The following is a 12,641-nucleotide window of genomic DNA, read 5'->3' as shown; positions in this document are numbered from 1 at the left end:
AGGGTTGCATCTGGCTTGTTTAGGGATGGGGTCTGCATTTGCCCTCCCTGGTGCCAAGCACTGTTTCCTGAAGATCCGTTTCCATCTGGCACATGTCCCTTCAGCCTGCTGGGCTTCCTTCAGGCTTTCTCACCATGCCTCTGTGCCGGCTGTGAATTCTTTCCATTATCATTTATCTGAAAAGTCTTTATTTCATATTTGTTCTTAAAAGTTATTTTTGCCGGATGTGGGATTTTGATGACAGTTTTTTCTTCATGGCTGAGAGGTCACTGGCCATTTATGTCCTTTCTCCTCTGTAGGGGATGCGTTGTTTTTCTCCGCCTGCTTTTAAGGTTTTGTCCTTGTCTTTGGTTTTCAGCCTGGCTGCGTATTTGTGGCCCGTTGTGTTTTATTCCCCAAATATTCAGCAGGGTTCAAAGAATCTCACAGTGGCCTGCACATATGTACCACCTCCATCCTCCTTTTACCTGATTACTACACTTCCTATCTCGCGTGTCCTGAGGGCAGCAATGAGTGGGGGGTGGGGCAGAGGAAAGGAGCGTCTGCTCTAGTAAACACGCAGGGTGTCAGTCCGTAGTTCAGAGCTGACGGAGGCGGGCCCACAGGTAACCCAGGAGCCACGCAGGACAAGAGTGCGTGGGGCAAGGTGGGCCCGGAGAAAGGGGAGTCTCTGACTGGGGCGAGTGGCAGTCCAGCGCGGCAGGGGGGCTGGGGCGGGGGTTTGGAGGCGTGATGAGCTGTGCAGAGGTGGGAGTGGTCCCCTCCCCGAGGATGTCCAGGTGGGCAAAGACAGTGCTCTCAGCACAGGTGACGTGTGCGGGCCCTGGGGGAGGGCCTGCAGCTAACATGGGGTCTTAACTGTGGAAGACCTTGACTACCCCATTGAGTGGTTTGGAGTCTGCGTTGGAGATTATTATGTGGGGTCTTGCTGGGCTTCGCTCCTGACTACTTGATGTTCACGTGTGTTTGTTTTTCCATCAAAGGCATGGACGACAAGAACGCCACGAAGCTGAATGAGCTCATTCAGGCTGGGTGAGTAGAGCTGTGTGTGAGGCAGGCCGGCTCCTTGTGGGAATTTGCACTTTTCTCTCAAATATAGACCTCGAAATATGTGCAGTTTTCTCCCCTTTTCTCAGTGAGGACCATTAAATCCTGAAGTCCTCAGAGTTAGCCCTGACACCCTCACAGTTAAGCATCTGCCCGTGAGGAGGTGGCCAGCCCGGGGAACTGATTGACCTGCCCCCAGCTTCTCCCCGTCCTGGGGGCCCCGTCCTTGTTCTTCTGCGGGTCTCCACTCAGCCCTCACCTTCTCACTGTCTCACTCTTTTCCTCAACCTTGTGCATTTCATGGTGTGGGGGTCTCCTTTGCTTCTAGAAGGCCTGCCCTCCCGGCCTTCCTGGTGCATGTTTCTGGTCCTCCCGCGCTTCCTCTGCCTGCCGTTCCTCCTTGTGCCTCTCGAGGTCAAGCTGAGTCTGACTCTGTTCTGCTCTCACACTCCTGGCCTCCCGATCACACAAAACCACTGGGGACCCCCACGCAGCTCTGACCTGACTGCTGTGACCGTTTCTGCCCCAGAGAGGCCGTACCAGGACTTGCTGCATGGAAAAACCACGGTGCCCTGTCCTTGAGTTGCCCAGTGGCCCTTTGGCTTGCCCGCTGCCCCCTGCACTCTGACAGCCTTGCTAGTAGGTCCCTGGGCACCAGCCAGGTGTCTGACCCTGAGCTGCTCTCCAGCTTCCGGAACCGCCCTCCTGGGGCTGTCCCGGCACTGCCCCCAGGCTCTCCTGTCCCTGCACCCTCTCCTTTGGCTACTTTAACTCTTCCCAGGGCCTCTGTTACCTTTTCTGGGTGAAGGATCCCAGATCTGACTTGTCCCCCATTTCTCTGCCTCGACGTACAAGTCCCATTACGGCCTGGATATTTCCTGTGTTCCAGCTGGAAGCCTCCAGCATCTTTTCCTGGGAAGGATGCCCCCGACCTTGCACTCTGAGGGTCTCTCAGTCAGCGCCTCTCACTCCTCTCTGCAAGTAGCTGGAAGCATGGCAGGCGGGCCTGTCCGTCTCTCGCAGCCCCTTGCCTCTCTCATGGCTGCTGTGGCCTAGTCCCTCAGCACTGTGGCTGTGCTGGACTCCAAGTCACAGCCTGACCATCCCCCGTTACATGGTCTGGATTTCTCACCTGGTGTGGGGTCCTCATTGGCAGCCACCCTGTCCCTCCCACTCACCCCATCAGAGCCTCTGCGCTCCCACGTGGACCTCTCCACTCCTCATCTTAGACGGACCCGCCCGCCATCCCCAGGCCCCTGCTGCTCGATGGCCAGCTGTCCTGTAGGTCGAGCCATCCCTGGGAAGTTTCCCTGGCCTCTGCTACATCAGCGGGACGTTGTCTTGCACCCTAGTTTTTTCCTCCCTCGGCCTGGTGTTGGACGACCAGCGAGCCCCCATCCCTCAGGTTGAGTCCCTGCCAGGTTGACTGTGTGCATTTCTGCTTTGGCTCCAGCCCAGCGTCTGACCTTACAGAGGCTCATGTTGGACCCTCCATGCTCTGTGTCTATGAACTACCATCAGTTTGGAGCCAGGCCTGAGAGTGACTAGGTTGTACGTATCACTGCCATGTGAAAAAGCAGTGATTCTCCCCAGCGGCCGAGGAGTGAAGGTGACCTGGCCAGCTGGTACCACTGGGCACATGGAGCCTCCCAGAGGTGTGGGGGGTGGTCAGAGGCAAGTAGGAAGAGAGGCCACCAGCCTTAGCCCTGGGGGTTGTCTATTGCACCTCCCTATTCACCTGCTGCAGCTTTAGCATCTGGCCTTCCTTCCTACCCTCACACCTGCCCTGTGCCCATCAGGTGGAAGCTATGTTTGCTCCAGGGTCTAAGATGTTTGAGCAGTGTTGTGCATACACACCTTTCCCGGAATGTCATCTCAGTGAGATTGTACCGTGTGTGGCCTTCCAAGGTTGGCATCTTCCACTCAGCAGTACACCCTGAGATTTGTCCATGTGGCTGCGTGTGTCTGTGGTCCATGCCTCTGTGGAGTAGTGTCCCTAGTATGGCTGTTCTGTGGTCTGTTGATCCAACCCCCAGTGAGGGACACGGGCTGTTTACAGAGAGTAAATGACTCGGCATTGGCCTCCAGCTTTTTGCCTCATCTTGCCTGAGCAAATCCCCAGGGGAGGAGGTCGTGAGCACGTGCAGACTTTATAAGGAGCTGCCAGCCTGCTTTCCAGGTGGGGTTCCGGGTGCTCCTCACACTTGGTGTGTTTAGTCTGTTCTTCACCCAGTGGTGAAGGGGTGTCTCATTGTGGTTTTGACTTCGTTTCCCTGAGGACTAGTGATGTTGAACACCATTGTTATGCTTACTGGCCATCTGTGTATCTTCTTTGGTGAGGTGCCTCTTCAAATCTTGTGCCCATTGCGTTTGAGTGTCCTTTATATATTCCAGACACAAGCCTTTTGTCAGGTAGGCGATTTGCCAATCTTTCCTCCCAGTCTGTGGCCCGCCTTCTCACTCTCTTTAGCAGTGTCCTTCAAAGGGTAGACGTTTTCAGCTGTGATGAAGTCCAGTTTGTCATCTTTTTCATTTATGGATTGTGTTTTAGTGTCACATCTAAGAAGTCGTTGCTTAACTTGAGGTCATGAAGTTTTTTCCTGTGTTTTCTTCTAAAAGTTTTATGGTCTGACATATAAATCCACAATCCACTCTGAATTAACTTTTGTACACGATGTGATGTTTATGCCAAGGTTCAGTTTGTGGCCTGTGGGTGTCCGGTTGTTTTGGCCCCCTCTGCTGGAGGGTCCATCCTTCCTCCATTAGCTGCTTTTTCACCTTCATCTCAGGTCTGTTGACTGTGCTATGTGGGTCTATTTCCAGACTTGAAATTCTGTTCTGTTGATTTACTGTGTGTTCTTTCGCCAACACATCATCAGTTTTTAAGAACAAAGCAAAAGGCCTTACTGTAAAAGTGAGACAGAGATGGGGGAAATTAGTAAGGTGCCTGTGGAAAAGTACTCCTTGACTTAAGACCAAAAAGCATTGAGTATTTAACTAACTTCCTGTTCCTGCCTCTCATGCAGACCTTTTCCAGTTAACTGTCAATCTCTCTTTGTTATAAAATTGTAGAATTGGATTAAGGAGTAAATGAATTGAGAAAAGCTCTAAAGTTGAATCTTATTACATTGGTCACAGACCCAGCAGCATAGAACTTAGCACATGCTTATTAGATTTATCAAGTAACTTTGCAGAGAAGAAAATGAACCTCATATCAGAAAGGAAAGCCTGACTCCCATGCACATAGAGGGATTACTCTGTTGCTTGTTTTGTGACACTAGTGGAGGATTCAAATAGGACCCTCCGCATTGTTCCATCTGACAGAGGGCAGGACCTGATTCTCCTGCAGGTGCACCTCTGCAGCCTGCGCTGGGGCCAGGCTTCACCTGTGCCGGCTCCAGCCTCAGGCTGCTCATAGAACTTCCATTTGTGAGAAAGGGAAGGGGCTCGTAACCTCGGAATGGTTCTCTACATAAAGCAGAGGCTGTTCAATTTCACTAAAAAAAAAAAAAGGAAGTCACAAAACAGCAGTTTAACGGAAAATGTGGTTATCACAAACACAAGTGCCACGTGACACGGCTCCCTCTGCTCTTTAAATCTTTCCTGCTACTGTTGTGTTTTGTTTGGGATGGATGACAGAAACATCCACTTGTTCCCAGCACCCTTCTTTGGAGGCGATTAAGAACTGACTTGATGTTCTTGGTTCCCACTCCTGCACCCCCACTCCAGCCTCATCAGCACATCCCTGGGAGTGCTCTGCTGCCTGTATTTCCCCTGGGTTGAGGTAGTTAAGACTCAAGCACTTGGTCTCAGTGGAGGCCTTGGTCACTGCAGACTCCCATCCTCTCTGAATCTCCCCTCCTAACACAATGACAGGGGAGCTGGCTTCCTGGAGTTTTCTTGTCCAGATAACTGGAGAAATATAAGTAAAATGAAAAAGCAGGGGAACTACTCCCAGTTAAAAGAACAAGAGGATAGAGAAGGGGCATCCGACAGCGACAGAGGTTCTGATAAGACTGAGGACCAGAGAGGGAATGTGATCGCCCCAAAGTCATGTACTGATTGGTAGAGCTGGACAAGAACCTACGTCTGTAACTGAAGAGACCAGGGATCTTTCTGTTATACTCTTGGGAAACAGACACTAAGATCTTTGCAAATTATCTTGTGGGAAAAATGCCTAAAGTCAGAAGAAGCTGGAAAGCTCCCCTAGATGACTGGGAGTTGATGGAGCCAACATTGGATGAATTAGATCAAAAGATGAGAGAAGCTGAAACAGAACCTCATGAGGAAAAGAGGAAAGTGGAATCTCTGTGGCCCATCTTCAAGATCCACTACCAGAAAACCCACTATATTTTTGATCTCTTCTAAGAGCGGAAAGACATAAAAAGAACTATATGAGTATTGTATCAAAGAAGGCTATGCAGGTAAAACCTAATCGCAGAACGGAAAAAGCAGGTGTATGAGAAATCATGCTGCCTGAGATGCATTCAGACATGGAACACCGATTTGAGGACAAACTGCGTTTGCCAGGACCCCAAAATAAGCTGTCAGTGGACCGGATCATCAAGTGCATGCTCTGTGGCTGTTGGGGCTGCTCTGGCAGAGGCCCTTGGGCCCCCTGACCCCACTCCGCCCTGGACTTTGGACTGTGCAGGTTTCTGCATGTCAAGCCACCCCTTTCCTGGGAACAGCTGTTCCTGTAGAGTGGTGCCCACGTATGAAGGTTTCATGTTCAGCAGCTGTGATTTGTAGAAATAAGACTTTTAAATCTTTAAAAAAATAAAGTAAAAGAACAAGAGAAATCCTCTGAGAGAACAAATGATGAAACAGACCTCTCTAGTCTACCAAACCCCGAGCTCAAAAAGGAGGTAATAAAAATGCTGAAGGAATTAAGAAAGACTGTTGTTAGAAATGTAGATCACTGTCATAAGGATCTAGAAAGTATAAAGAGAAACCAGTCAAAATCAGACAACTCAATTACCAAGATGAAAACTGAGCTAAAGACAGTAAATAGCAACTAAATAATGTAGAAGAATGAATAAGTGATCTGGAAGATAGAATAACAGAAATCACCCAATCAAAACAGCAGACAGACAAATGAAAAAAAATGAAAGCAACATATGAGATCTATGGATTAATATAAAGTGTGCCAATCTATGCATAAAAGGAATTCCAGAAGGAGAAGAAAGAGAAAAGGGGATCAAAAATGTATTTGAAGAAATTATAGCTGAAAACTTCCCAAACCTAAAGAAGGAAACGTATCAAGGGACAGGAAGCACAGAGGGTCCAAAACAATATGAACCCAAACAGACCTACTCTAAGACATATCATAGTTAAAATGACAAAAGTTAAAGAGGGTACTTCCCTGGTGGCGCAGTGGTTGAGAGTCCGCCTGCCGATGCAGGGGACACGGGTTTGTGCCCCGGTCCGGGAGGATCCCACATGCCACGGAGTGGCTGGGCCCGTGAGCTATGGCCGCTGAGCCTGCGCGTCCGGAGCCTGTGCTCTGCAACGGGAGAGGCCACAACAGTGAGAGGCCCACGTACCGCAAAAAAAAAAAGTTAAAGAGAGGATTGTAAAGACAGCAAGAGAAAAACAGTCAGTTACAAAGGAACCCACATAAGGCTATCAGCTGATTTCTCTACAGAAACTTTTGCAGGCCAGAAGGGAGTGGCAAGATAAATTCAAAGTCCTAAAAGGGAAAAACCTGCAACCAGGGACACTCTACCCAGCAGGATTATCATTTAGAACTGAAGGAGAGATAAAGAATTTCTCAGACAAGCAAAAACTAAAGGAATACAGCAATACTAAACTTATCCTAAAAAGAATATTGAAAGGTCTTCTCTAAATAAAAGAGAACAAGAATCTATAGGAAAGGGAAACATCACAGTAGGAAAGGGAAATACATAAAAGGATTGAAGGTCACTTTAAATAAGCTAGTACATAGATTATTATTTATTTTTTTAAAGCTGCTCGGTTCCCTAACTCCACAACAAGTTTATCCTATTACATATATATATTTAAAATTTATTTATTTATTTATGTATTTATCTCTGCCTGTGTTGGGTCTTTGTTGCTGCATGCCGGCTTTCTTTAGTTGTGGTGAGCGGGGGCCGCTCTTCGTTGTGGTGCACGGGCTTCTCATTGTGGTGGCTTCTCTTGTTGCAGAGCACAGGCTCTGAGTGCACGGGCTTCAGTAGTTGCGGCACACGGGCTCTAGAGCGCAGGCTCAGTAGTTGTGGCGCACAGGCTTAGTTGCTCCGTGGCATGTGAGATCTTCCTGTTTCAGGCTCAATCCCATTTCCCCTGCATTGTCAGGCAGATTCTTAACTACTGTGCCACCAGGGAAGTCCCACCAGCACATAGATTTAAAAAATAATAAAAAAAATTCTATGAAAGCGATTATAACTACAATGAACAGCAAAAGGATAAACATGAAGATGTAAAATAAGACCTCACAGTCACAAAATATGGGGGAGGAAAGTAAGAAAATGCGGATCTTTTAGAATGTGTTTGAGCTTCTATGACTACCAGTTTAAAGCAAGTAGATACAGTTATGGGTTAACATACTTGAAAACCAGGGTAACCACAAATCAAAAACATGCAGTATATTCACAAAAACCAAACAGAAAGGAACTCAAGAATGATACAAAAGAAAACCATCAAGCCACAAAAGGAAAAACGAAAAGAAGAAAAGAACAAAGAAATACAAAGTCAACTGGAAAACACTGTTTAAAATGGCAATAAATACATACTTGTCAGTAATTATTTTAAATGTCAATGGACTAAATGTTCTGATCAAAAGACACAGAGTGGCAGATTGGATAGTAAAACAAGAACCTACAACAGACTGCCCACTTTAGAGAGAAAGACACGTTATAGATTGAAAGTGAGGGAATGGAAAAAGATATTTCATGCAAATGCAAATGACAAGAAAGCAGGGATAGCGATACTCAGACAAAATAGACTTTAAAACAAAGGCCATAGGGAATTCCCTGGCTGTCCATTGGTTAGGACTCGGTGCTTTCACTGCTGTGGCCCAGGTTCAATCCCTGGTTGAGGAACTAAGATCTCACAAGCCACATGGCGCAGCCAAAAAAAAAAAAGACCACAAAGAGAGAGAAAGAAGGACACTATATAGCAGTAAAAGGATCAGTACGAGAAGATCTCACAGTCATTAACATATATATGCACCTAATATAGGAGCACCTGTATACATAAAACAAATACTAACAGACACAAAGGGAGAAATTAATGGGAGTACAATAATAGTAGGAGACTTTAACACCCCACTGACATCAACGGACAGATCTTCCAGACAGAAAATCAGTGAGGCAACAGAGATCCTAAATGACACAGTAGAACAGTTAGACTTGATTGATATCTATAGGACATTAATTTAAAAAAACCCAGAATATACATTCTTTTTAAGTGTACATGGAACATTCTCTAGGGTAGACCACATAGTAGGACACAAAACAAACCTCAACAAATTTAAGAGAATAGAAATTATTTCAGGCATCTTTTCTGACCACAACAGCATGAAATAGAAATCAACCACAGAAAGAGAAATGAGAAAAAAAAGATTACACGGAGACTAAAGAACATGCTGTGAAATAACGAGTGGGTCAGTGATGAAATCAAAGAGGAAAAACAAAAAAAAAATTTTAAAAACCCTCAAGACAATGAAAACACAACCATACAAAATCTATAGCAAAAGCAGTCCTGAAAAGTTCATAGTGATACAGGCTTTCCTCAAAAAACAAGAAAAATCCCAAGTAAACCTAACCTACCACCTAAAAGAATTAGAAAAAGAAGAACAAACAAAAGCTAAAGTCAGTAGAAGGAAGGAATAATAAAGATCAGAGAGGAAGTAAATAGAGATTTAAAAATAGAAAAAAAATCAGTAAAACCACGAGCTGTTTTTTTTTTAAAGGACAAACAAGATTGACAAACCTCTGGCAGGCTCACCAAGAAGAAAAGAGAGGGGAGCCAAATAAAATAAGAAATGAAAGAGGAGAAATAACAACTGATACCTCAGAAATATAAAAAATCATTAAAAAATATTATGAACAGTACATTCCAACAAAATGGACAACCTAGAAGAAATGGACAAGTTTCTAGGTATACATAGCCCACCAAAACTGAATCAAGAAGAAACAGATAATTTGAACAGACCAATCACTGGAAATGAAATAGAATCTGTAATAAAAAAGCTCCCTCAAAACAAAAGTGCAGGACCAGATGGCTTCACTGGTGGATTCTACCAAACATACAAAGAACTTAGACCTATTCTTCTCAAATGCTTCTAAAAGATTGAAGAGGGAACACTTCCAAAGTCAATCTATGAAGCCACCATCACCCTGATACCAAAACCAGAAAAGACACTACCAAAAAAGAAAATTACAGGCCAGTATCTTTGACAAATTTAGATGCAAAAACTCTCAGCAAAATATGAGCAAACTGAATCCAGCAACACATAAAAAAGATCATACATCACCATCAAGTTGGATTCATCCCAGGGTCACAGGATGGTTCAACATATGAGAATCAGTCAGTGCGATTCACCACATCAACAAAAGAAAAGACAAAAACCACATGATCATCTCACTAGATGGCAAAAAAAGCATTTGACTGTCACCAAAGTGGGTATAGAGGGAACATATCTCAACATAATAAAAACCATTTATGACAAACCCACAGCCAGCATAATACCAAACGGCAAAAAGCTGAATGCCTTTCCGCTAAATTCTGGAACAAGACAAGGATGCCCACTCTCACCACTTCTAATTAACGTAGTATTGTAAGTCCTAGCCACAGCAATTGGACAAGAAAAAGAAATAAAAGGTATCCAGATTGGAAGAGGTAAAAGTATCATTATATGCAGATGACGTGATTCTCTGTGTAGAAAACCCTAAAGGCTCAGCACAAAAACTATTAGAACTGATAAATGAATTCGGTAAGGTAGCAGGATACAAGATTAATATACAGAAATCTGTTGCATTTCTTTACCCTAACAATGAAATATCAGAGAAAGTTTAAAAAAAAAAATCCTGTTTAAAATCACACCCCTCCCACCAAAAAAAAATAGAACAACTTAGGAATAAACCTGACCAAGGAGGTGAAAAACTTATATGTTGAAAACTATAAAACACTGATAAAGCAAATAAAAAATGATTCAAGAAAATGGAAAGTTATCCCATGCTCTTGGATTGGAAGAATTAATATAGTTAAAATGGCCATACTGTGCAAACCAATCTATAGATTTATTGTGATCCCTATCAAATTACCCACGACAATTTTTCACAGAGCTAGAGCAAATAATCCTAAAATTTACATGAAACCACAAAAGACCCAGAATTGCCAAAGCAATCCTGAGGAAAAAGAACAAAGCTGGAGGCATAACTCTTCCAGACTTCAGACAATACTACAGAGCTACAGTAATCAAAACAGTGTAGTATTGGCACAAAAGCAGACATATAGATCAATGGAATAGAATGGAGAGCCTATAAGTAAACCCACACACCTATGGTCGATTAATCTTCGACAAAAGAGGCAAGAATATGCAATAGAGAAAAGACAGTCTCTATAGCAAGTGGTGTTGGGAAAGCTGGACAGCCGCATGTAAATCAATGAAGTTAGAACACTCCCTCCCACCATACACAAAAACAAATTCAAAATGGCTTAAAAACTTAAATATGGGCTTCCCTGGTGGCGCAGTGGTTGAGAGTCCGCCTGCCGATGCAGGGGACGCGGGTTCGTGCCCCGGTCTGGGAGGATCCCACATACCGTGGAGTGGCTGGGCCCGTGAGCCATGGCCGCTGAGCCTGTGCGTCCAGAGCCTGTGCTCTGCAACGAGTGAGGCCACAACAGTGAGAGGCCCGCGTACCGCAAAAACAAAACAAAACAAACTTAAATATAAGACACGACACCATAAAACTCCTAGAAGAGAACATAGACAAAACATTTTCTGACATATGTGGAATCTAAAAAACAGTACGAATGAATTTATTTACAATACAGAAACAGACTGACAGACATAGAAAACAAACTTATGGTTACCAGAGGCAGGGGGGTGAGGTGGAGGGATAAATTAAGAGTTTGGGATTAACAGATCCACATTACCATATATAAAGTAGAGAAGGGTTTACTGTATAGCAGAGGGAACTATATTCAATATCTTATAATATTGAAATATACTGTAAGAATCAATAAAGGATGTATATGTGTGTAACAGAATCACTTTGCTGTACATCTGAAACTAACACAATATTGTAATTCGATTTTTAAAAAACAGGTAAAAAACAAAGCAGGGTCATAAAAACAATATAGACGGACCTTGAACCTTTCGTAAAACATAAACTTAGGTTTGTTCACCAACCATTTGGTGGCTGGCCAACACCTTTTCTTGGTGGCTTGCTCCTCGGAGTTCTGTGGTGTTTTTATTTGGAAGCTCTAGCCAAGATGCATCATTTGTGATTTCCTGTTTTCAAGTGGAACAAGAATGTAGGCTCTCAAAGCAGTGGGACTGCAGGGTCCTTCCCTGTCATTTTTCATAGTTGTCTTGCTCACACTTAATTTGTGTGCCATCTTTTAAAAACAATCTACCTTTATTGAGTATTCCCAAAGCACTCCAAGTGTGTTTCTTAGAGGGAGCTATTTTTCACGGTTTTCATATTCCTTTCATTAGTTAATAGTAGTATTTCTTTAATTTATGTAATCCTAACATTATATAAGTTACTGTCACAGCAGTATTCAGGTAGAGTGTCACCCATATCTGTGGGCCTGCCTGCAGATCAGTGTGGGGAGCACAAGCATGTTGCACTCATGCCTGCTGGCCTCCAATGTCCCGTCCTCTCTGGGCCCCCCTAGTGTGGTTTGCAGAGGGACTGACTGGGGAATGTCACTGACCTGCAGAGGTGGTCACCTAGGGGCGGGTTGAGAGGTCATGTAGAGGTGGGTGAGCCCTTCTGCTCTGGGGACCTGGAGGAGGGGAAGGGGTATTCCTTCTGACGTCCGATTGGGGCTCCAGTGAGAGGGCTCTCGGGGTCACCAGGCAGGAGGGCAGGGTACGTCCTGAACATCAGGTGCCCTCTTTGCAGCATGACGCGTGCTCAGGAAGGTCCAGAGTCAGCTCTGTCGTTTGTCATGTGCATCTGCCTACGATTCCAGGAGCTTCTTGGGGACGTGTGGGGCCCCCTCATGGGGCCGAGCATGAGCCCTGGAGGCCAGGGTGTTTGCTTAGCCGGGGCCCGTAGTTACTGCGCGGGGTGGGAGTGACTTCATTTAGAGGCCTCAGCGCTTCTTTAACACTCCTCTCCCAGGGCCACCACAGTCCGGTACAAAGGGAGGAACCTGCGGATCAAAGCGCCCATGTGCCGTGCCCTGAAGAAGCTCTGTGACCCGGACGGTACGTCAGACACGGGCTGGGCTGGGCCGCGCACCTGGGGCTCACTCCTGTCGGGGAGGCTCGCTGTCTGGCTCCAGCTGGGCTGAGCTGGAACACGGCGGCCGAGCCTGCATGATCCAGTCCTGCCAGCAGCCAGCTCCTGGACCCGAAACCCCGTGTCATAGCAGTGTGTCCTCTCGTGAGT

The 12,641-nt window shown here is 45.6% G+C and overlaps 1 protein-coding gene and 1 pseudogene across 4 annotated transcripts in view; both read left to right on the top strand.

Moving 5' to 3' along the window:
* The window catches only part of CRAMP1 (cramped chromatin regulator homolog 1), a 67,959-nt gene that overhangs the window by 35,050 nt on the left and 20,268 nt on the right, over nucleotides 1-12,641 (top strand). For all 4 annotated transcript variants that reach the window (XM_030872162.2, XM_030872161.2, XM_030872159.2 and 1 more), the window contains 2 exons: nucleotides 984-1,032; nucleotides 12,372-12,457. In XM_030872162.2, coding sequence (XP_030728022.1) covers nucleotides 984-1,032; nucleotides 12,372-12,457 — 135 coding nt within the window. The remainder of the gene's footprint in view (nucleotides 1-983; nucleotides 1,033-12,371; nucleotides 12,458-12,641) is intronic.
* On the top strand, nucleotides 4,980-12,336 carry LOC132593532 (protein BUD31 homolog pseudogene; annotated as a pseudogene).

The sequence above is a fragment of the Globicephala melas genome, chromosome 15, assembly GCF_963455315.2.
Source record: "Globicephala melas chromosome 15, mGloMel1.2, whole genome shotgun sequence".
NCBI lineage: Eukaryota > Metazoa > Chordata > Mammalia > Artiodactyla > Delphinidae > Globicephala > Globicephala melas.
The sequence above is the reverse complement of the archived record's forward strand: the minus strand, read 5'-3'. Positions and strand labels throughout refer to the sequence as shown.